Source organism: Lithobates pipiens, unplaced genomic scaffold, assembly GCF_037356315.1.
Source record: "Lithobates pipiens isolate NorthernLeopardFrog02 unplaced genomic scaffold, aLitPip1_a1.2 Scaffold_18, whole genome shotgun sequence".
Lineage (NCBI taxonomy): Eukaryota > Metazoa > Chordata > Amphibia > Anura > Ranidae > Lithobates > Lithobates pipiens.
In genome coordinates, this window is record NW_027507758.1 from 97,555,304 (window position 1) to 97,581,098 (window position 25,795).

General features: G+C 42.6%; 1 protein-coding gene across 1 annotated transcript in view; it reads left to right on the forward strand.

Moving 5' to 3' along the window:
• Positions 1-25,795, forward strand: part of PCSK2 (proprotein convertase subtilisin/kexin type 2) — a 302,085-nt gene that overhangs the window by 230,757 nt on the left and 45,533 nt on the right. The window contains exons 6-8 of the mRNA XM_077485936.1: positions 2,812-2,888; positions 11,705-11,793; positions 19,739-19,914. Coding sequence (XP_077342062.1) covers positions 2,812-2,888; positions 11,705-11,793; positions 19,739-19,914 — 342 coding nt within the window. The remainder of the gene's footprint in view (positions 1-2,811; positions 2,889-11,704; positions 11,794-19,738; positions 19,915-25,795) is intronic.

The following is a 25,795-nucleotide window of genomic DNA, read 5'->3' on the forward strand; positions in this document are numbered from 1 at the left end:
CTTCTGGTAAGCAGAGGAGGGGAAGAGGAGGGTCCCTGGGAGAAGGCATCACCAGGGCTGGATTGAGCCAATGGGTCCCATAATGGGATGGAAGGGGGAGGTAGGAGAGAAGAGGTGTCTGGGCCTCTCCGGGGCTGTCGATCAGGGCGATGGGGTCTGGGGCTGTAAGAGATACCGCTACTATACCATAACAGCATCAGAGAGAGCCAGGCCCCATCCCTGCTCCTCCAGCATCCAGCCACCCTCAGCCACGACTGGCCTTTATATCCACCCCATGTCCCATCCCCTCCACTCCCTTCCTCCTGATTATCAGTGCCGCAAACAGTAAGGACAGCTCAGTCCTCTGCCAGTGTCCCAGTATGCCCACCTGTGATTAACAGCCCCTGACCCCTCGCTCTGCCCTGCCCTCATCCCCGCCTATGCAGGGCTCTATTGCGGGGGTTTAAGAGGGTTTCAGCCATGGTGCTATACTTAGAGGTGCCTCTCTTCACTTTTCTACTTAGTTGTGACACGATGCTACTTATATATCAATACATTGCTTATTTATCAAGTCAAAATGTATTAAAAATTTTTGTTTGTCTTGCAAAACACTCTCAGATAAGTTACTCCCAATCTAAGGTTTTACTGTATTTTGTTACCCTAATTATTCTTAAAGTGTTAGTTCACCATAGTTTCCAATTATGGGCATGAGTGGGGCCTAATGTCCAGGTTTTGCCTAAGGCATCACAAAGCCTAGAGCTGCCTCTTGATAAAGGTAATAAACAGTACTTCAAATAAAGACCCAAGGAACAGTTGTCTTCTCAATCATTTATTCAAAGGCACATCAATAGATGAAGTGATGTACTGTGGAAAATGAATTGCACCTTTGGTCTCCAAAGCTAGCATTGACTCCTTTGCCCCCCCCCCCCCCCCCCAATATTTTATACTTTCTGCTATAAAACATATCCAATAAAATAACATTTCTTCATAAATGTAGGCCAAAATGTATTCTGCTGCATGTCTTTGGTAAACAAAAATCCCAATAACACTCTTGGGGACACTATACTGTTTGGGACACTAGTATAGCTAGTATAGTTCTGACCGTGACCAGGATACTGATCTGGATAGACACTATACTAGTAATGGCGGTGATCAGCGACCTATAGTGTGACTGTAATAATGTGGTGGGCAGTCAGGAACTGGAGCTAACTGACTCTGGCTGGGAGGGACTCTAACTGACATTATCTGACATCGCTAGTGACACTAAAACTATATGTGATAATACTGAACGCTGACACTGTACTAATGACACTGGCTGGGTGACAGGGGTGAACAGGAGGGCAGTCAAGGGGTTAACTTTGTGCCCAACAAGTGTATGTGTGCTTATTTTACTCACGGACTTGACTGACTTTGCTTCCTGATACCCTGAACGGTAAGTGAAATCAGGAAGCAGAAACAACCAGATTGTGTGTTGTGTGTTTACTAACACACACAGATCTCTGTGCTGTGCTGTGCTTGGCCACAGCCATCAGCAGGTTCAAAGCCAAAATCATTGGATGCAGGGCTGCTGTCAAACTCATGCTTTGTCCAACCACAGCACGAGTGGCAGGGGGGGGCGCATACCTGTAAACAAGGAAGTTTGCCTGCGACGTAACTGTACCAGTTGGCCTGCTGATCGACAAGTGGCTTGAGATACTCATGAAAAGAGGGATGTTCACACGTGATTCAACTATCTCACAACATATTAGGAGCCAGTTGCTCCCTAAACAGGAAAGCTGTAGACATCTATGTATTCTTGTTTAGGACTTTTTTTCTTTTGGAGTAAGGTGAGGGAGCTACATACAGACAGTCCCAGTTAGGTTGGCCATACATGGTTACAATTTTGGCTAGTTTAGCAGGAACCGGCCGATATTCGAACCGTTAATGGGCAGGCTGAATGTACCAAGTTGATCGATCAATAAAATTGGGTACAACCAGACTGCCAGATTCTATTAGAATTATTGCTAGTGGCTGCTATAGCCGTTAGCATTAATCACTGTCTTCTCCCAGTGGGGGCGGCTTCCCCTGCCTACCCAACAATGACCCAACAGGAGGGATTCCCGCATCAAAGCTGTTTGGTGGGGGAATCAAGCTAATTTTTTTCCTGCAACTCCTGGTGCAGGAAATAAATTTGTATGGCCGGCTTTAGTTGTTCGGCACAGTAATGTGCTGTCCTGTAGGCATTCGATTGTCTTTCAGTATGTGTAGATCAAGAAACAGATAGATTATCTTGCAACACCTCTCATGGCAATTTGTTTCTGAACATCAGCAATGAGTTACTGGACAGATGAAATAATAAATAAGCTGCACAGAAACATCCACAGTTTTCATATATGTATAGCCTATTATTGTTGCTGCCTGGGAAAACTCAGCCAAATGTCTGTGACTTTAGATGTAGGTGTTCATAGTGAATTTACAAGGCCTGGACTGAGCTCCTAGACCTGCTGGTGCATGCAAACCTTAAAGTATTCTTTTCCTGAAGGAAACATGGAGGTTACCAATGTAGTCCTTCTACAATGCTAGCTTTATTACTCTCTGAGTCACTTACCTGGAACAAAAATGCAGATTAGGAAACCAGAGAATAGTCGGAATTCCTTATCTGCATACATGTTCCAAGTCAATAACCTAAAATATTGAACCCAAAAGGTCAACATCCAACAGCCAAGTAACTGGTATGTGCAAATGAAAGTCAACAGAAGGAGCCTCCATGTCTCAGAATAAGTTTCCTTCAATCATTCTCTTATGGGTTTATTACTGTAATTGTAATGGTATGTTTTTATTTTTTTATTTTAGAATGCAGAGGCAAGCTATGACTTTAGCAGCAATGACCCTTATCCATATCCCCGCTACACTGATGACTGGTTTAACAGGTACTGTAAATTCTGGATATAAATTATGTACATACATATATCTATATCTGTTTGGCTTTGTCTTTTTACCTCTCTATATAAACTTAATGTGAGAAGTAGCTTTGAGTAGCTGAACCTGTTGCATAGCCTGTATTATTCTGTTATGGCTCGTTAACATGTGCTAACTGTCTGAAGAGCAATTCATGTTTGATCCCTCTTCAGAAAACATTTTACATGTAGTGGGGAGGCATTGTATCACCTCCTTAATACCTGCTTTAACACCCTAAATGCCGGACTACCATGCCTCAACCAGGAGCATTACATACTGTTGCGAGGACCTTGCGGAGCACCCGCTTAAAGTGTCAAGGGGTACCAATTCTGCCATAACAGTGAAGGAAAGCATCCCAGCTGTGGAATGTGTACACCCCTGGCCACTGCCCCTGCAGCTAAAGCAGGTAGTTGGTTGAGGGCCATGAAATTGTGGCTCAACTGCAGGGTTTTACCACTCATCAACCAGATGTATTAATAACACCTAAAGTGCAACTGAACTTTTAGTTGAATAAATTCCATGTCCATTGAAACAAAAATGTGACTATAGTCTTGGTGTAAGACTTATTTAGCAAGCAGTCACAATAATTGGCTGCTATTTTTCAGAGCAGGACACTTGCTCTCTGTGTGGATGCAGTGATCTTCTCACAGAGGTTTGACATGCCCCCTAATGAGTCAGAGCCAGATCCCTCCATTCTACAGTATGCAGGTGTTTTGCTGATTGCAGAGCTAATGATCTGACTCAGTAAGGTGTATGCTAGACCTCTGTGGAGAAAACACTGCATCCACACAGAGAAAAAGTCTCCCACTCTTAAGCTGCTGGAAAGGGACAGGCTTTTCTACTCAGGCTGTGGCTGCTTTAGAATAAGATGCTGAACATCTTTGTTTTGATGTCCCTAGAATGTATAAGGTGATTGAGTGTTCAACTGAGTTTTAGGTCATTGGCTTTGTGATGATTATACAAAATGTGTGCAGAGTTCTGTGACACTAAAAATTCATATTGTTTTCACTGTACTTTTAACTTTATTTTAGAAAAATGTATGTGCTTAACCAGTTCCCGACCGACGCATGACGATGTACGTCAGCAGAATGGCATGGGCAGGCATATTGGCGTACAGGTACGTCCATCTCTATATGCCGCCCTGCCATCGCATGCGTGCCCCCGGAGGCACGTTCACGTACCGGTCGGGACCCCCGTGAGTCCGGTCGCGGGTCCAGTGGACTCGATTGCAGCGGGGATACCCGCTATCATCTCACGGGGAGGCTGAACGGGGAGATGCCGTTGTAAACAGCATCTCCCCGTTCTGCCTAGCAACAAGTGACACTGATCTCTGCTCCTTGTGATTGGAGCAGAGATCAGTGTTCACTAACACAAAGCCCAGCCCCCCACAGTTAGTAACACGCCCCTAGGAACACTTAACCCCTACACTGCCACCCCCTGGTTAACCCCTTCACTGCCAGTGTCATTTACACAGGAATCAGTGCATTTGTATAGCACTGATTGCTGTATAAATGACAATGGTTCCAAAAAGGTGTCAAAAATGTCAGATGTGTCCGCCATAATGTCGCAGACACAATAAGAATAGCTGATCGCCGCCATTACTAGTAAAAAAAAAAAAAAATGTATAAAAATGCCATAAAACTATCCCCTATTTTGTAAACGCTATAACTTTTGCGCAAACCAATCAATAATCACTTTTTGCTATTTTTTTACCAAAAATATGTAGAAGAGTACGTATCGGCGTAAAACTGTTTTTTTATATATATATTTGGGGGATATTTATTATAACAAAAAGTAAAAAATAATGTGTTTTTTTTTCAAAATTGTCGCTCTATTTTTGTTTATAGTGCAAAAAATAAAAACCGCAGGGGTGATCAAATGCCACCAAAAGAAAGCTCTATTTGTGGGAAAAAAAGGACGTAAATTTTTTTTGGCAGCCACGTCGCATGACCGCGCAATTGTCAGTTAAAGCGACGCTGTGCCGAAAAGCAAAAAGTGGTCTGGTCTTAAGCCAGCAAAATGGTCCGGTCTGAAAGTGGTTATGCCATGACAACATATTGCTGTAAGGCTGGACTCACATTTATATGCTTGCATTACTCTGCACGTTTGAGATGTGCTTTTAATGCAAATTATGATGTGTTGATGTACAGTATGGAAAGTCGTTATAATGTGCATCAACTGCCTGAAAAAATGGACATTGCCTTTTTTTGGCTGGTACATGTCAGTGCGCTGCATTTGTGTGAACTTGCACCATTTATAACAATGGCAAACCTCTGCTGATCCATTAACTAACTGTTGATGCCGCTCTCTACTGGTAAGCCCAGGGCAAATGTCCCTTTTCTCCTGTATTAAAGCAGTCCTGTCTATACATCTGACAGTGTGTCACTCTGCTGCATTCTATTGTATTACGCCCAAATCTCTTCCCTACAGATTCAGAACATGATCTTTTGTTCCAGTACTTCAGTTTCCATGGTAAAATTAACAGATCTGTCTTATCTACAAAGTATCCAGTTGAACTAACAAAACAAAGAGGCAAAGTTGAATAAAAAGACACGTTAAATGAAACCTGAAGTGAGAAAAAAATACTGTGACTGCCATTGATGGTCCTCGGTTTGTGAAAGTGCTAGTTTTTTGGCTGTAATACAAACCCCCTGGCTTCAGTACTAACCTACAAATGCGCTGATCAGAAGCTCAGACTGCACTCTGGCTGCCTCTTTGTTGCTGGCCATTGATTCAGAATATACTAAAGTCAAGCAATTCGTATTTTAAAGGGAAGCATTCATTTTTTTCATTTGAGTTTTTGCTGCCATTATGACACAGTTTTTTTGGGACATGGAGTTAGGCCGAACATACACAGTTTGAATCCAGTTAAACTGGCCAAGATTTGAACCGCCAATGGGCAGGCTGATTGTACAAAGTTGATTGATCAATCAAATTGGATTCAACCAGACTTCAGATTATTTTACAATTATTGCTAGGGGCTTCTATAGACGCTAGCGATAAACACATGCCCACCCCAGCCCCCCCTCCCCCCCCCCCACCAGGAGTAGACAATTGGTAGACAATTGCTTGGCAGGAAGGCAGCACTGTCTATGTTGAAGGGGGAATTGTGTAAATTTCTTAATAAAATAAAATTGGCACCATTCCCCAATCAACACAGAAAGTGTTGACAGGAATCAGCAATTGGGGGGCGGGGGCGGGCAGGGGAAGACAGTGATTATCACTAGTGGCTAGTGGTTGTACCCAATTTGATTGATCTATCAACTTTGTACATTCAGCCTGCCCATTAACAGTTCAAATCGGATTAATCCCCTTTCTGATTGTTTGGGGCATCCGGAAAAAAACCTTGTCCGGAGAAGAAGAGTTGAGCACTACCATCAGTCCTCTGTAATGCCAACAGTAAAGCATCCTAAGAAAATTCATGCGCAGGGTTGCTTCGGAACCAAGGGAGTGGGCTCACTTACAATTTTGTCTAAGATAACAGTAATGAATAAAGATTGTTACAAAACATCCTCAACCCCCCAACCATCCAAGAACAGTTTGGTGATGAGCAATGCCTTTTCTAGCATGATGGAGCACCTTGCCATAAGCTAAAAGTGAAACTAAGTGGATTTGGGAACAAAACATCTACATTTTGGGTCCATGGCCAAGAAACTCCCCAGACCATAATCCCATTGAGGACTTGTAAGAACTTGGCTGAACAACCCCCCCCCCCCCCGAAATTCTGATAAACTCCAAGCATTGATTATGCAAGAATGGGCTGCCATCGGTCAGGATGTGGCCCCGAAGTTGATTGACAGCATGCCATGGCCAATTTCAGAGGTCTTAAAAAAGAAGGGTCAACACGCAAATACTGACTGTTAATAAAAGCCTTTGACATGATTATGAAATGCTTGTAATTATACTTCACTATATCATAGTAACATCTGACAAAAAGATCTAAAAACATGGAAGCAGCAGACTGTGTGAAAATGTATATTTGTGTCATTCTTAAAACCTTTGGCCATGGCTATATGGCTGGCCTTAAGGTAAGTTTCCACACAGACAGCAATTAAAATTTGGCAGAGATTCAACTCTATACATATTATTTTTGAGAGGCCACTAAAACAGTGACCCCCATATCCTTCTATATCAGCTTTTCTCAACATTTTTGACACCAATGAACCCTTGTAAATATAATGTAAATGTGGGGTACCTAGCATATTTGACACCCAGAGTGGATAGACACAACCCTGGTTGAAAAACCCTGCTCTGGATACTTACCAAATGCTGAAAGCAGGTCAAACTTCTGGTGGAGATACCACACTGCTCGTGGAAAAATTAGAAGCCAGCATTCAACCGACCTGCCGCCACACAAGATTGAAATTACAATTTTGTGTGGCGTTGGCCTTTAGCTAAACCCCTGTGCTATACATCTTGTAAAATCACTCATAAATCAGTCTTTTTTTACTTAACATGACTTAATTGTGTAAATAATGGGTTTGAACTATTAAAGTCCAGGGAATCAATTGTATTGAGATTTACATTGTTAAATTGTGTGTGAAAGGTCTAGATACAAGGCATGTTTATGGCAGCTGTATGTAAAGTATTACCCTCATTATCATAATTTCACAAATCAATGATCCATATAATAGTACATTCCCTGAACACAGGTGACATATAAACTCTTTAATTGCTGTGGCCATGTAGTAAAGTGCAGGTTAACGTTTTATGTAAGGGCAGTTAATAGGTTATGCTGTACTTAAAGTAGTAATGTTTACCTTTGCTGTATGCCGTTTAAACTAAAATCTAAGGAAATAGCACACGGTCGTTACTACGTCTTTTTATTATTTCTAGTTAGAATTTTATTTTATTTTATATATATATATATATATATATATATATATATATATATATATATAAAACATATGTAGACTAACAGTTTGGGTGTTTCCATTGCAACCACAGAAAAAACAGACTATATAAAATATATTTTTTTCTAGTAATTTAGAACTCTTAGGCACACAGCCCATTCCTGCAGCCAGCAAGGCAGCACCCAGCTACACAGGGCATTTTTGGACCTATACATTTGAATGGGAATATCTGAAAATGGGCAAATCAAATGCTTTCACATGTTTTTTTCAGACTTTTTTTTTTAATCTGTAAAAACATGTCTCCTCCCCTTTGCTTTCCATGTAAAACACATGTAAAATGCATCATTTGTGCTCTTATATCTGTGCAAAAATTCTTTAAAAAAATTACGCTTGATTATCACTCTGCTCAGGTGTGAGTTTTATGGGATTAATAATCGGAGCCCCTTGGCGTGGGTGCCTCCCCCACCTTTTAAGGGGTTTCAGATGCCAGGAGGTAGGGCGGGGTTTATTATCATGTGACTGCCATAAATGGCTGTGATGGGCATCACATAAATGGTAAGCTTTCTGTTAGAAGCCGGTAACTCTGCCAAGAGTGCGCAGGGTGTGTACTCTCAGCACAGCCGATTTTTCAATGTTGCACGCAAATATTCGACTGCTTGGTTCCAAGGCCCACCCACCGAGAGGCATTATTTTGTATGGTTCTCTTTTTTACTAAAGCCAACCCTTTTTATTTCTAGTTTTGGATAACATCAGAAGGGTTAGAACTTCTGCCAAATGTTTTATTTCTGTTTGTCCATTTGGCAGATTCTTTTTGCCAGGTGTCAAAATGAACAGGATGTGAGAGGAATACACAGGCAGCAATAAAAACATATTTTCTAGTAGAGTGAGGTAGACATAGAACCTCTATCTGAATTTTACTGCTATTTGTATCTCCTCACAGTTCTCTGAAATGAGAAAATGAGACAACTTTTAGCACAATGGCTTAAAGTGTTACTTAACCCACAACAGTAAAATCAGTGTGTATATGCAGTAAAGCATGCTTGTTATACTCACTGTGAAACCTAAGGGGTTAATCATCTGCATTGTGTAAAAAAGGCTGTTGGTTTGATCTTGTATGCACAGTTCCTCCTCTTCTTCCACTGACTCCAGAACATGTCTGGATAAGACAGAGTTACTGGAGTCAAGCTGCACATGCTCAATTTGATGTGTATAACTAGTGAGGTTTTTTTTATTTTCTTGGGAGAGTGCATGTGTTTAGCACAGGGCCAATCAGCACTGTCCAGACAGAGGGTCAGGGGTCCTGCATCCTGATAGGGCAAACAGTGCAGTATTAAAACACCTCCTACAGGCTTTACCAGGATATGATAGAAGTCACAAGACTGCTATATACAGCTGATGAGAAAAGGTATTTAGCAGTTAATATTTACAAAAATTATTGCATTTCCATGTTCTGTGGGAGACCAGATATAGTGAATGCAGGGTCCTGGGTTTAGTAACACTTTAAGTAAAAGACACACGTCTTGCCATGCCTCCACATACCGCCCAACTTTTTGAGATGGGAACGAGGTACACTTATTAGCAAAAGTATGTAGGCATAGGACACACCCCTGCCAAGCCCCCTTAAAAAAAATGATTCATTAAAGCGGAGGTCCACCCTAAAGTGGACCTTCCGCTCATCGGAACCCTCCCCCCTCCGGCGCCACAATTGGTACCTTTCAGGGGGGAGGGGGGTGCAGGTACCTGTACAGTACAGGTATCTGCACCCACTTCCGGGATAGCTCTCTGCAGAAAGGGGCGTACATTACGCCCCTTTCCGAAAGTCCCCCGCTGCCTGCTGGGAAACACACAGATCCCAGAGGCAGCGGGTCCATTCTTATTGCGCAGAGCGACTCGTGCATGCGCAGTAGGGAACCGGGAAATGAAGCCGAAAGGCTCCACTTCCTGATTCCCATACCCAAGATGGCGGCGGCAGCACCCGAGAGACGATCGAGAGATTGACTTCGGGTGCCGACATCACGGGCGCGCTGGACAGGTAAGTGTCACTATTTTAAAAGTCAGCAGCTGCAGTATTTGTAGCTGCTGGCTTTTAAAAAAAAAAAAACGCGGACTCCCGGTGGACTCCCGCTTTAAACCCACAAGTGCTTTTTTTTTTTACCACTACTATCCCTATATACTGGCTTTGGCAATTTACAAATGCAGCATTTTAGAAATTAGATGTTAGCACTAGGAAACGCTTTTTGAAAGATAAAAGGTGCATATTATATACAACTATATAGAGCAGACCAAAATGAGGGACAAATGAGAAGAAAAGATGAACAGAGGGACTTTGTTCCAAATAAGTGACAGACCCTCAAATCCAGGGACAGTTAGGAGGTATGCCCCAAGTTATGCAGGCCAGGAGGAAGTAAAAGACAAAAATGATTGCTTAAACTCAATACCACTACTTTGTCTTTATACATTTTCAAAATAGAAGTAATAATTACAAGTTGGATAAAAAGTTACATGCAATATGACAATTTTGGTCAATAAATTGTACAGTACATCTTTATAGAGGTGCATACATCAGACCAAATAGTGGGACAGTAGAGGAGAAAAGAGAGAAGGAGGAATTTGGTTCTAAATAGATGGACAGCATGTCTAAGTGAGGGACAGTTTGGAGCTGTGCAAACCGATTTACTTGAGAGAAGTTGTAATCCTTCCCTGCTCTTTCCAAACAGGCCTTAACATAAAATAGGCCTTCATGTTGTAAGGAGAGTGATATTCTCAGGCTGAAAGTGGCATACTAAGGAAACTGAGGGCAACAGTATATTCATGAACCTCAAATGCAGCCTGCCCCCCCCCCCCCCACCTGATGCCTGGACTTGATCCAGTTAACTCCCCCCTCCCCTTCAAAAGCTGCCGTTAATTATACTCTACCCTTCAACATACAGCAATTATATAATTAAGATGGTATTGGTAAAGACACATTTTTTGTTTCATTTAAACAAGGCTCCTGTTGTAGGCTGTTGTAGGTAGGGGCGTGTCCTATGCCTACATACTTTTGCTAATAAGTGTACCTCTTCCTGATGGCTTGTTGATTTCTAGTGCATGATTTAACCAGGTAGACTTTGTGAATAGCATAGGTACATCTCATGACTAAGCAGGAAAAGAGCAGGAAAACAATTTAAAAAGTCTATCAAGATATTGTTGCCCTCTAATCAGGACATCTACGGTAATTATGGTAATATCTATCTAAAGCTGGCCATTAACAGGTCAAATCTCGGCAGGTTCAGCAGGAACTGGCCAATATTCGAACTGTTAATGGACAGGCTAAATGTACCAGGCTTCCGGATTCCCTTCTCTAGTCATGGACGGCTTTGTCGCCCACCCTCGCCCCCCGCCAAGAGCAGACAATAGCTTGGCAGGGGGTTTTGACCTGTCACCTGTCAGCACAATCCGTATTGATTGGGGAATCGTGCAAACATGTAGTTGCAGGAAAGAAATTTGCACTGTGTATGGCCAGCCTAATAGTAGGACCTTTGCAGTAACCAGTTGGTGTATTAAACGTTCTGTATTGTTTTTATGAGGTGTAGCTAACCTTTTTTAAGGACTTAGTTTGATAAGTTGACAGATTGGAAATGATTTACTAAAGGAATAGAGAATGTTAACTTTGAAAAGTCTGTTTCTACTGTGGAATGTGATAGTTTGTGTAGCCTAGTGAATAAGGTGAAACTGTGTTCTCTTTAACTATAGGATCAGTTGCAAGCAAAAGTCCCCTTTTATTTTAAATTCCCCTTGCATATGATTGGGTATTCAAAGTGAACACGGCGGTATGTTATTTAGTAAGCTACTTGAACTGATACTTTGCACTTTCCTCCTTTTAGAGGATTAAAACACCTCTATATGTAACACTGTTCCTTCAGCAATTAATTGTATTTTTTCTGTTTTGATTGTAGCCACGGGACACGCTGTGCGGGGGAAGTATCTGCTGCTGCAAACAATAATATTTGCGGGGTGGGAGTTGCTTATGACTCTAAAGTTGCTGGTATAGTATAATTTATTTATCTTTGGTGTTATAATGATTTACATAGTTGTTATTCATTGACAGGAAAATAAACTTCAGAGAAATTATTTTCACTGTTCATATTTTTGTCAGTTTTGATCGCCATCTACTGTTGATGCAGAGTAAAGCCTAAGCCAATGCTATGTGTAGATTGAAATGGAAAGCAATATTGAAGTAACCCCTGAAGACTGCCATTGTGGACCTCTTTCCCAAAATGCTAGTTGCCTAGTTATCATGCTGACCCTCTGGTTTCAAGAGTTGCTGACCTGGGCAGCCATGTAGATGTTGAAGGTCAGAAAAAGTTGGAAGTCTTAATAAATAGGTGGACTGAATTCAACCTAAATTGAATTTTAGTATTGTTTTCAGCCCCTCTGTGGATTTTGGCTTTGTAAACTTCTCTGCAGACTGTTTTTTGTGAAAGTAGGATCTCCAAGAAAGATATTGAGTTCTGCTGTCACTTTTGCTGCAGTAGTTAAGGATTATTGTGTTTCCTCAATCCTTATTAATGTTTAGCAGTCCCTATCATTCAGTTTCAGTTTTCCACCATTATTCTTCTCCAATAAAGTCTTGTAATACTTTGTGTATGTAGTCAAAACTGTGGAGGCTGTTGCTTTTAAAACACCAAACAAATTTGCAGTTATAATTGCAGGTACCCCAGCAAAAAAAGGCAATTTGTACTCCTGGACGTCTGACCAATCACCCATTTTACTGACTGTTTGTACTAATCGCAGCTAAACTCAACACATATTATAGTGGCATACAACCTACAGAGCATAGGCAATGAAAATACAAACTTTTTTCAGGGTACCCTAGCCTACTTAATTAAAAATAAGCCCTCTAATACTGGTGCTCACAATATTGAGTCCATTCCCTGTACCTGCTCCAGGTCAGTGACTCAGTGGGGGTTATTTACTAAAGGAAAATCCACTTTGCACTGCAAGTGCACTTGGAAGTAAAGATGCTGTAGATCCGAGCACATGATTGGATGATAAAATCAGCAGAGCTTTCACTCATTTCAGATCTACCCCTTAGATTTTGAGCAACTGCACTTCCAAGTGCACTTTCAGTACACTTTCAAGTGCACTTGCAATGCAATGTGGATTTGCCTTTCGTAAATAACCCCCAGTGTGTTTAAAATAAGAGGTTCAGCATGTCTGGTAACTCATATTTTCAGAAGGAGAGGTCAGCAATGGAAGTCTCTGTATTTTTTCTATGCCGGGTTTATGGTATTTTGTGGATACTGTGGGAAAATGCCTGAAAATGCTGTAGCAGGACTCCAGGGTAGACAAGAATGTAGATGAGAATTATGTCAGGAAAACCTAATTGCTAGTGTTGTCCCTAGTTCATATAAAAAGCCAGAAATCAAGTAAACCTTCTTTTAATTGATTAAAGGGTTTGCTATCACTAATGCCACTTTTGGGTAGTCCAACCATTTGGACTAATCTACTGTTAGTCCTGAAAGTATTAATCTGACACCACTTTATATAGCAGCTTCTGTAGAGTTGTAAAAAATATCTTAACCGCAGGGCGCTCTGGTTTGCCATCTTCCCGGTCCAATTCCTCCTATGTCTAACTATTAGCTTGTAGGGGGGGAAAGTGTGTGCGGCAGCAATAATTCACACAGTTGGTTGCAATATAAAACTTGTATTAAAGTAATGCAGCAGCAGTTCACAACAATCATAGGTCGGGCGGCTACCCAGCCGGCTGCACTCACAGTTGCAACAATGTGAAGGAGCAGATTTCAACTGGACTGACAGCGTCTGCTGAGAGGTTGCAGGATGCGGCCTGGCTGTCTCACGCCCGATTGGGAAGGTGTCCAGAAGAGATGCAACCCTATGCTTTCTTTCTTCATCAGGAATCTTCCCCTATCGCTATTACTGTTTCTCACAGGTGGTGTACCTGTCTCCACTTTACCAACTCGTCAAATGCGTGCCAAACCTGGGAACCTGGGCTTTTAGAAAGGCTCTGCCTAACCTAAGGTGGCCACATCCAATCAGATTGCTTCCCCAGTGACAGAGGAACCCATAGATGAACTGTGTTCCTCCTGACTTCCTCTTCAACTGCAATGCTGCTGTGGATAGCGCCACCTGTGGTGGAGAAAGTAGACTGCGCCTGCCTACAAATTCGTCATTGTGGTAATAGTATTTCATGGGACAAGAGCCAGTAACCAGAAAGCTTGTCACCACCAGAATACCAGATCACCCACAGTTTGCAGGGGTCTCAGCCCACTCTACCGGAAGTTATCATTGATAAACTGGAGCTTGGATGTCCCGGGTATTTAATATGAGTGTTAGTTTAACAGCTTCAGATTTCACATAATTTTATTTTTGGTATTTTGGACCTTGGAAGTTATGAAGATGCAAATAGATTGGAAGGTTTGAGTCTACATGGAAAAAAGAACAGGCAAGAAACCATTTTGCCATAGCTTTATCTTTGTAGAAGTCGGGATTTAAAGCACTAATTTCTTCTAGTACTTTAGCAACCACTTCATATTTTAGTTTACCTTAAGCAAACTAGACAGAGACTGATTTGGAGATGTAGTTATAAAACTGAACCTAGGTTTGGTCTCATTTGATCCTGCTTTTTGAAAAAATCTATGTAGTTTAGTGGTGCCAGGTCAAAGGTGTAGTGGCAAATATTGGCACATACAAATGAGAATTTCAGGCTAAAAACATGACTGTATCGGCCCCATTGGTTTGAGTAAATAATGAGAGGAGAGCTTCTGACGGGTTCAGTACTTTTATTCTTTTGCCTCAAAGGTGTGCATTAAGGTTGAACACCACAGAGCTTAATCCCTTTGACTCCTTAAACACCTTAAGCACCATAAGCACCATGAAAACTGTAAAATGACATACAATACATTAGTTTACAGAGATCACCAAAAGAGGGTTACAACAGAATTACAAATGTGGAGTTACAAAGTGGTGTTCCATTATCTACACACATATATCTTAATTAACATTAAACATTTAAGGAAACATGACTATATGTTCAAACGTGGATTGTGTACAGCATATCGTTTACCTAACAGTATGGACTCAATTTATGCCTAAAAACATATATACTGACAATGACAATGCACCTTTCCTGCATACCTTGCTCCGCTTGCCAAGGGGTGCAAACTTTAAACTTTAGAAAACTTCCATAAGCAATCGCCTTCCCACGAGGTACTGCTGACTTGCCTGTGAATGCTGAATTAATGAGTCCCTATCTACAAAACTAGAGAAAGCAGGAAGTGTCTGATGATTAAAACATTCCCCAGAGAAAGAAGAGGAAAGCAATAAAGGTTCCACCTGTCAGTCAGTGCTGAACAAAAGGTTTAAAGTGACTAGCGGACAGTTACAATGACTGTTAAGTCGTCAATAAGTCAGTGATAATTTTTTTTGATAAAATCAATGAATAGACAAAAAGTAACATTACCCATATTATAACTAGAGCAGGTGTTTCCTATACCTGGATTTTCCCACTGGAAAATGCAGTGCAGTCTGGGGAAATGCATTAGGCAAAACTGGGCATCAAATGTTCTCTATAAACAAAGAGATCCAAATAGCATCAAGTGATACATGATTATTAGCCACCTTTTAAATATGCCCCTTACATTGCTTGATGTGGGTTGCTCTTCTTTTTACTTAAAGTGGAGTTAAAGTGGAGTAAAAAAAATATATTTTTTTACTCACCTCTAAATGGCTGTTGCTAGGGGGTCCCTCGTAGTCTGCCTCCTTAAGTGCCTGGGCTTGTGACATCACTTCCCCTTGGCTCAGGAAGGGCTCAGCTCTGCCCCCTCCCTCTTGTCAATCATCTGGGACACGTGACAGGTCCCAGATGATTGCATGGCATGCGCATTGGATGTCCGGCTGTGAAGCCACAGCCAGGCACCCACAGTTATAATGCTGGCGCCACCAAACGGAGGGGGAGATGAGCGGGGCTTCAATCCCCCACATCGCTGGACCCTGAGACAGGTAAGTGTCCAATTATTAAAAGTCAGCAGCTACAGTATTTGTAGCTGCTGACTTTTATTTTTATTTTTTTAAATGGCAACACCACTTTAACATGTATTTGATTTAATAAGCTTGGGTTATTACCAAATACTTTGCAGCCTTAAAGCAGGATTCCAGGCATACAGACTTTTCTCTATTGTAGTGAAGCAATACAGCCTGGTCACTTCCTACCCACAGTCTGGAAATGGACAGGTTCAACAGAAAACTGAGTTATTTCTTAGTTTTCGCCTCCTTTCAGCATGTTCTTTATCATGCACATAGCTTCATATAAAACTATTGTACATTTCATGCTGTATTAAAGAATGCATAACTGCATCAATTTGTGTATTTTTTTAACTGCCTGGAGTTCAGCTCTAAGCATGAAGCTCCCATTCCAACAGGCTGCTGTTTTTCTCTCCCTAATACATACAATGTCATTAGGTCATTTTAATCCATGCACGTATGTGCACAAAAGTAATCTTTGTGGGCTGAGATAGGTGCATAATGGCACTTTACTACAATCAACAGCCTTGAAAGATTTATGTCATCATTTTTTCAGCTGTAATTGACTACTTGAAGCTAGTTAACTTGGAGCTCGGTAGACACAAGTACTGTGTCTTATGGAGCAAAACAGTTTGGCTTCTCTACAGAGAGCAATCAAATATCTTTTAACAGCTAGAAATAGTCCATGCTGTTATGCTTCTAGTATCTGTTACTGGAGGAAGAGCTCAAGGCCAGCACAGCACATTGAATGCTATTTGTAACTGTGACATATTGCCAATATCGCACAGAGAGCATTTGTTAAGACAAATTTTACTTGACTCTACCCAAAAACTTGGGGAATTTGAAATATCATCATTAAGTATGCTGGTCTAGCACTGGTCTAACACTGGCTATTCACGCTTAGATTTTTGTGCAAGTGACTGTGTGATATCATCAGTCACTTGCATGTTGAAAATGGTAATTTGGCAGAATTGATTACGTAGTGCTACCCCTACCTGTCTTTTCCCTAATAGTACAAAGGCTGCCCACCACCACAAGCACCGGTTCATTCACACTGCCCCCAAAACACAGTGTAGGGGATGTCTTTTTTTAACATGTATTGCTTGAAGAAACAGAGGAGTTAGGGCATGGGCCCCTCCAAAACAATTAGCACATAGCAATTAAAGGACAATCTTCTCCTTAAGTAAACATCAATGTTGGACAGTGAAATCCCCCACAGCTGATAACCATGTAACTTTCTAAACAGGCTAAGACTTCATAGCTGGGGACCATGAGGCACATTTCTGAGCAGTCTAAGGCCTCACAGCTGAAGACCATAAGATAACTTTCTAAACAGGCTAAGCTCCTACAGCAGGGGGTCATGAGGCAAGTTTCTGGGCAGTCTAAGGCCTCATAGTTTAAGACCATAAGGCAAGTTGATTTGTCACCTGGTTACCTTGCACCTATGCACAACTACTGGTATCCAATTTCCAGAAAACTGCACAGTCACAGGAATATTTTTTAGGTCTTTACTCACAAGTCCTTCTCCAGACAACATCCCTTGTGGTGAGGTCCTGCAATCAGCTTCTAGGAAGATCCATCCTGGCCCTTAGCCCTGACACCGCTGAAAAATAGAAGAAAACACCTCTAGTAATTCTCAGAGGTGGTGAGCAGTTGGTGCACTAGCTTGTAGTGTCCTCTTAGCACCCGAGCAAACATATAGATAAAAGAAACCCAGCAACTTGAACCTCTGCAATGAATATATTTATTAATCCAGGTGTGTTAAAAAAAAATACAGGGCTTATGCGTTTTGGCATGTAGCCTTAATTATAGCCACTGCTGAGGCATCTAGAACAGCTGCACAGTCCATGGGCTGGCTAAAGGCAGCAGCCCCTCAGGCTTTGGAACCCTCCTGAGGAGAGAGATCCCAACTTTCCAGGGCTTCAGGTTATTTATTACCTTTCCAGCCCCCTTCTAGCCTCTTCTCTCCAGGGATTGGCTGGACCATTCAGGCTGGTTATTTGCATCCCCCTCCCTAAGCCCTCGAAGCTTCCTGAGAAGCAGGGAGAAGCAAACAGACTCTCAGCTTGTGAAACAGACCAGGACAAAGATCACTGCTCCCTTGACTGCAGCAGGAGCCAAAAACTAAATTTTGCCTAGCATCCTACAATCGGAGGGTGCTACATCTGCATCTCTTTTAGTGACAAAAGTGTAAAGCCAACTTTGGCTGGATGTATTTTAAATGTTTTTAGTCTTTGCTTTTTTTTAAATTACAATAAAGAAAAATTAATGCTGTGAGACCTAATGGAGCCTGTCCTCGGATTGCATACATTTGCAAATATCGAGTTTACCCTGAGCAGCACATCTGGCTGTCCTCAGACCTCACCTAAACTTAGCGGATCAGCAGATTTTTTATATTCTGCATTGTTGTGATTGTAATAGGGTCAGTAGCAATCACAGTCTATTTTATTATGTATAAGTGCAGCAAGCTGCGTAGAGATTTGTTAAAGAGACAGTTAACGTTATCCCTACATAACACTCTGCAGTTAAAAAAAAATTGCAGGCCCTTGTATTCTGGTATTCTGGTAAGCTCATGTCACACAAGTAAAAACAGATGTAGCACCCTGTAGTTTAGGCAGGGAGCTTCTCACAAATTTACTTACCAGGAGTAGTTAAGTTGTCCTGGTCGATTGATAGAGATCTGTTGATTTCACCCTAAGTTTGGCCTTGTTGCACTTTTCTCCTCTACCACTAGGTGGCCGGGTACTTGGTGGTACTAGAAGTGAGGACAACTCAAGGTCAGGTTATGGGCATATGGGGTATCTCAGCCAATGGGCAGGGGTTTTCTTGAATCCCTTGGCCTCTTTATGGAGCCGGTTCACACATCTCTGCAGCGGCTCCAGTGCGATTTGCACAGGAGCCCTGTGTGTCTTTTGGTCTGGTTCAGGTCAGAATTTAGCCAAAAATTCAGGCTGAAATCGGACCTGAAATGGTGAATGGAGATGCACCGGACTCCTGCTGTGTGCCACTGCGTGTTATAGTGTGAACACAGCCTTAGTGATGGAGAAATAGGTAAGCAGTCAGGCTCCATATGTGACTAAAATATAACTTTTGGTCTGACTGAACTCTTAGTGAAATGCACACTTACCCTTTAAATACATTTTACTATAGATCTCCAACCCATTGAAAAATTGGAACTTATTCAATGTATATTTTACTTTACTGTGGTATAGGAAATATACAGAACATTTTAGACTTAATTTGCAAAACTTAAGCTATGTCGTTTTTTCAGATCTCATTGGATCCAACTGAATATAACCTTTTTTTAAAATAAGTATCCTCATAGCTTTGAGATTTTTGCCTATGCATGTATTCAATGTAAGTCCCCTATAGGCAATCAATTCTCCTTCCCAGAAGCAAAAAATGTTGGATGGGGCTTTGACATTTTTTCAGGGTCAGCTATAGGCTGCTTCCCTCCACTATATCAGTTCATCATATACATAATGCTGATAATACATAGCTTATACTCAGGCTCTTTGCTACCATTAGGCAAACCAAGCAGCCGCCTAGGGTGCACTGCTACCTAGGGTGCCCGGCCACTGGTGTTCCTACTCTCTTCTCTCTGAAGCAAGCAACTAAGTCTCAGCAACAGCAGGCAGCCGCCGCTCCATTCCCAGATAGTGTCAGAGGCGCTCTGGCGTTGGAGGACTATATTTGTGTCCCGACTCCCGAATGAATGGAAGCAAGCAAATATTCATTCATGGGCGCTGGTGAGGTTACATTTGATGGGCGCTTCATTAAAAAGATGGGGTATACATGTACAAGGAAACGTGATGGATCGGGGGGGGGGGGGGGGGGGGAGTGAGGTTTCAAAAACGCCTAGGGTGTCAAAAATCCTTGCACCAGCCCTGCTTATACTTTTATTTGCTGTTTGATTTGATATTAACTTTTATTTAATGGATTTGCAGGTATTCGCATGCTAGACCAGCCCTTTATGACAGATATAATTGAAGCATCTTCAATCAGTCATATGCCACAAATTATAGACATCTACAGCGCCAGCTGGGGGCCCACAGACGATGGCAAGACAGTGGATGGGCCCAGAGAACTGACCTTACAGGCCATGGCAGATGGTGTAAATAAGGTAATGGCCATTGTAACTGTCATTTGTTTGTCACTATTCTCTGATGCAGATCATCATTCTTTCTTGGAATCTTTATCATCACAAAATGTTAAAGAGGTCCTAAAGTGGTTGTAAATCTCTGACGTGAAAACTGAACAAAACATATCCTTTCATAGTGTGTATATGTCTCAATCCAAAGCACAGGGTGTGATTACTGCCTTCTACCTCACTCCTCTGCTACCTGCATGAGTAATTGCTGACATATTTTTTTGCATTACGTCTTTTAAGGTTCTTTGAAGTATAAGCAAGGAAGCTTAGACCTCTGTAGTGTATTAACATGCTTTTACTAAGCAAGAATGTTATACATACAATTACAATTAAAGGAATACAGTACAAAACTGACAGATATGCATACAATGAGCAAAATACTACCTACTTCCGAGTGAATAAACATGGATTATGGTCTGTATGCAATACTCTACAGTGTTTGCAGGAGATCAGGTGAAAACATCCACTTGTGAAGTTTCTTCTGGCACAGACCTTTATTGGTGTTATGTCACTGTAGAGTTCTTCTTCAGCTTAAGTTGCAGGCCTTTTTAGTTTGAAAGTTTTACCATCCCCATATGGGTGTAGCCCCTTTCTCAATACTGCCTTTCAATGGAAGAAACATTTCCCAATTCAACCTCTAGATGGCACCACTGTATCATATATGTCAAAAGTAGAAGCTATGTTGACTTTGTTACCTGAATGCATTGAATAATTAGAAATCCTGTAAAAATAATGCAAGCATCTAATTTCCAACTGACATTAGCCCAACATAGAAAATTAGTATCTAAGTTCTCTTTGTTTTAGAGAACAGCTTGTGTAAATGTTTTTTTTTTTTCTTTTTAATAGCATTTGCCTGCTTGAGAAGTGTCCACTCACACATCCAAGTGTCCTGCTTCTAATACAAATTCTTCCATGCAAGTCTGAGGAATTTAAAAACACACACACACACACACACACACACACATATATATATATATATATATATATATATATATATATATATATATATATATATATATATATATATTGGATGGGGGATGGTGGAGGGGGCTCCAGCAAACAACCTGTGGTTGACAGGCTTAGCTGTGCAGGTTTCCCTATGAGAATATGTAGAGAGAGATGTGTCTATTCCCTCCATCTCTGAGTGGTGCAGTGTGTCAGATCTACACCCCCTACCTCTGGAAGCTTAGAAAAGCTGTGTGAGCTGTACACTTTGAAAAGATGTGGAGGAGATATGGCTGCAGATATACAGGTACAACTTATGTAAGAGGATTTGTTTCATCTCTGTGTATCACCTGAGGCCAGTCATTTTACTGGGTATATGTAAGGGATTTCAACCACCTTAAAGTGGTTGTAAACTCTGTTACACCACTTGTACCTACAGGTAAGCCTATAATAAGGCTTACCTGTAGGTACTGTAAATATCTCCTAAACTTGCACAGTTTAAGAGATATTCACTAGGGATGGGAGAACAGTTCAGCCCGAGCATAAGTTTGGGCTGAACTTTGGTAGTTTGGATGTTCTGCAGAACACCGAACAATATGTGGTGTTCGGGGCAAATTCGAAAGCCGCCAGAACACCATTAAAGTCTATGGGACATTAGCAAGAAAAATCTAAATACTAATTTTAAAAGCTTATATGCAAGTTATTGTCACAAAAAGGGGACCTGGGTCCTGCCCCAGGAGACATGTATCGATGCAAAAAAAAGTTTTAAAAACTGACGTTTTTTTTGGGAGCAGTGATTTTAATAAAGCTTAAAGTGAAACAATAAAAGTGAAATATTCCTTTAAATTTCATACCTGGTGGGTGTCTATAGTATGCCTGTAAAGTGGCAAATTTTTCCCATATTTAGAACTGTCCCTGCACAAAATTACATTTCTAAAGGAAAAAAAGTCATTTAAAAGTACTTGTGGCTATAATAAATTGTCGGTGTAGGCAATACAGATAAAAAAAGTCATTGAAAAAAATGGCATGAGATCCCCCCAGTCCATTATCAGGCCCTCTGGGTCTGGTATGAATATTAAGGGGAACCCTGGACCAAAATGTAAAGAAAAAATTGTGTGAGGGTCCCCCCAAATTCCATACCAGGCCCTTCAGGTCTGGTATGGATTTTAAGGGAAACCCTGCACCAATATGTAAAAAAAAAATGGCATGAGGTTCCCCTAAAAATCCATACCAGACCCTTATCTGACCACGCAACCTGGCAGGCCGCAGGAAAAGAGGGGGGGGGGTGAGAGAGCGCCCCCCCAACTGTCTTCGCTTTGTCAATTCTTATATAACAGAGGGTGGGGGCCACACTGTGACGTTCCCGAGTGACCTCGCCCCCTCTGACTCTGATGGGACTTCCCTGTTGCTTTCCCGGGGCATCGGAGGGGGGCGGGGCTGCCAATGTCATCAGCGCATGCACGCTGAAGAAGCGGCCCCCTGGTGCAGTTTTTTCAGGGCCCGTGCTGTGACCAGCAGCTCCCGCGTGCATGTGTGGGAGTGATGTCATCGTGGCCAATCACAGCCTCGGAGTCCGCGAACCCGGAAGTAACTCCGATGAAAGATGTCGGCCGTGGGAGCAGAGTGTGCGCGGCACTGCAGGGGATCGTTCTAAGGTGAGTATTTCATAATGAGCTAGTATGCAATGCATATTAGCTCATTATTAGTGATGGCCGAACGGTTCGCCCGGCGGTCGTTTCGCGGCGAATTTCCGACTTTCGCCGTCCGCGGGTTCGAACGCCTTTTCCCGTCGTTCGCCCCGGCGGACTTACGTGTTTAATGTATACAAGAACTTTAACCTTTCGTGACACGTTTATCATGTGTTACAGGACAACCAATTGAGACATGACAGCTCATGGACACTTGGACATTCCCCCTAACCTATAAATACACCCGATCCGGTGGCCATTTTACATTCTTTCTTCTGTCACTGTAGGGAAAGGATCCTGTGTGGAGTAGGGACAGAGAAAACGCTAGCTATTTGGTACACAAAAGTTCTTTTCAGGACTGGTATAGGTGTTAGGTCAGCAGCCTGAGTTTCTTTTGTCAGTTTAGAGAAAGGGACAGAGCGCTGTATGCTGCTATTTTAGGGACAGCTCAGCCAGATTAGTCTTTCTTCATCATCATCATCATCATCATCATTAGCTGTTACTATCAGGTCCACAAAAGAGCTGTTCCAGCTAATCGTTCCAGCCTACTCTTTTTTGCCAATTTGTATAGGGACAGGCAGGAAGCAGTGTGTCAGGCAGTGAGGATAATTTTAAAGACTTGCTGTTACTATTAGTTCCACAAAGGTTCTTTTCAGGACTGGTATCAGTGGTACGGTAATAGGCTTGTACACGTATAATATTCTTTCTTCCAAATATAGAAAGAATATTATACTTGACTGCTGCCCTTCTGCTGCAGTCTGCTAATCATTCACAACTCACTTGTTCCACAAAGCTCTTTATCAGGACTGGTAACTTGGTCTGTCTAGGGTGCTACGGTACATAGGCTTGGGTGCGGTACAGTCTGCTGTTCTGTAAGGACCGCTATCGGTCCACAATACATAGGGTTGCCGTGCACTACTGCTGACCGCTGCCCTATACTGCAGCAGTCCTTCAGCGGTATAGGGACTGACGCACAGTCTGCTAAACACTAATACACAACCTGCTTGGTCCACAAAAGTTCTTATAAGGACTGGTAACTTGGTATAGGGTGCTACGGTACATAGGCCTGAGTGCGTTACAGTCTGCTGTTCTGTAAGGACCGCTATCGGTCCACAATACATAGGGTTGACGTGCACTACTGCTGACCGCTGCCCTATACTGCAGCAGTCCTTCAGCGGTATAGGGACTGACGCACAGTCTGCTAAACACTAATACACAACCTGCTTGGTCCACAAAAGTTCTTATAAGGACTGGTAACTTGGTATAGGGTGCTACGGTACATAGGCCTGAGTGCGTTACAGTCTGCTGTTCTGTAAGGACCGCTATCGGTCCACAATACATAGGGTTGCCGTGCACTACTGCTGACCGCTGCCCTATACTGCAGCAGTCCTTCAGCGGTATAGGGACTGACGCACAGTCTGCTAAACACTAACACACAACCTGCTTGGTCCACAAAAGTTTTTATAAGGACTGGTAACTTGGTATAGGGTGCTACGGTACATAGGCCTGAGTGCAGTACAGTCTGCTGTTCTGTAAGGACCGCTATCGGTCCACAATACATAGGGTTGCCGTGCACTACTGCTGACCGCTGCCCTATACTGCAGCAGTCCTTCATTGGTATAGGGACTGACGTACAGTCTGCTAATCACTAACACACAACCTGCTTGGTCCACAAAAGTTCTTATAAGGACTGGTAACTTGGTATAGGGTGCTACGGTACATAGGCCTGAGTGCGTTACAGTCTGCTGTTCTGTAAGGACCGCTATCGGTCCACAATACATAGGGTTGACGTGCACTACTGCTGACCGCTGCCCTATACTGCAGCAGTCCTTCAGCGGTATAGGGACTGACGCACAGTCTGCTAAACACTAACACACAACCTGCTTGGTCCACAAAAGTTTTTATAAGGACTGGTAACTTGGTATAGGGTGCTACGGTACATAGGCCTGAGTGCGTTACAGTCTGCTGTTCTGTAAGGACCGCTATCGGTCCACAATACATAGGGTTGACGTGCACTACTGCTGACCGCTGCCCTATACTGCAGCAGTCCTTCATTGGTATAGGGACTGACGTACAGTCTGCTAATCACTAACACACAACCTGCTTGGTCCACAAAAGTTCTTATAAGGACTGGTAACTTGGTATAGGGTGCTACGGTACATAGGCCTGAGTGCAGTACAGTCTGCTGTTCTGTAAGGACCGCTATCGGTCCACAATACATAGGGTTGCCGTGCACTACTGCTGACCGCTGCCCTATACTGCAGCAGTCCTTCATTGGTATAGGGACTGACGTACAGTCTGCTAATCACTAACACACAACCTGCTTGGTCCACAAAAGTTCTTATAAGGACTGGTAACTTGGTATAGGGTGCTACGGTACATAGGCCTGAGTGCGTTACAGTCTGCTGTTCTGTAAGGACCGCTATCGGTCCACAATACATAGGGTTGACGTGCACTACTGCTGACCGCTGCCCTATACTGCAGCAGTCCTTCAGCGGTATAGGGACTGACGCACAGTCTGCTAAACACTAACACACAACCTGCTTGGTCCACAAAAGTTTTTATAAGGACTGGTAACTTGGTATAGGGTGCTACGGTACATAGGCCTGAGTGCGTTACAGTCTGCTGTTCTGTAAGGACCGCTATCGGTCCACAATACATAGGGTTGACGTGCACTACTGCTGACCGCTGCCCTATACTGCAGCAGTCCTTCAGCGGTATAGGGACTGACGCACAGTCTGCTAAACACTAATACACAACCTGCTTGGTCCACAAAAGTTCTTATAAGGACTGGTAACTTGGTATAGGGTGCTACGGTACATAGGCCTGAGTGCGTTACAGTCTGCTGTTCTGTAAGGACCGCTATCGGTCCACAATACATAGGGTTGACGTGCACTACTGCTGACCGCTGCCCTATACTGCAGCAGTCCTTCAGCGGTATAGGGACTGACGCACAGTCTGCTAAACACTAATACACAACCTGCTTGGTCCACAAAAGTTTTTATAAGGACTGGTAACTTGGTATAGGGTGCTACGGTACATAGGCCTGAGTGCAGTACAGTCTGCTGTTCTGTAAGGACCGCTATCGGTCCACAATACATAGGGTTGACGTGCACTACTGCTGACCGCTGCCCTATACTGCAGCAGTCCTTCAGCGGTATAGGGACTGACGTACAGTCTGCTAATCACTAACACACAACCTGCTTGTTCCACAAAAGTTT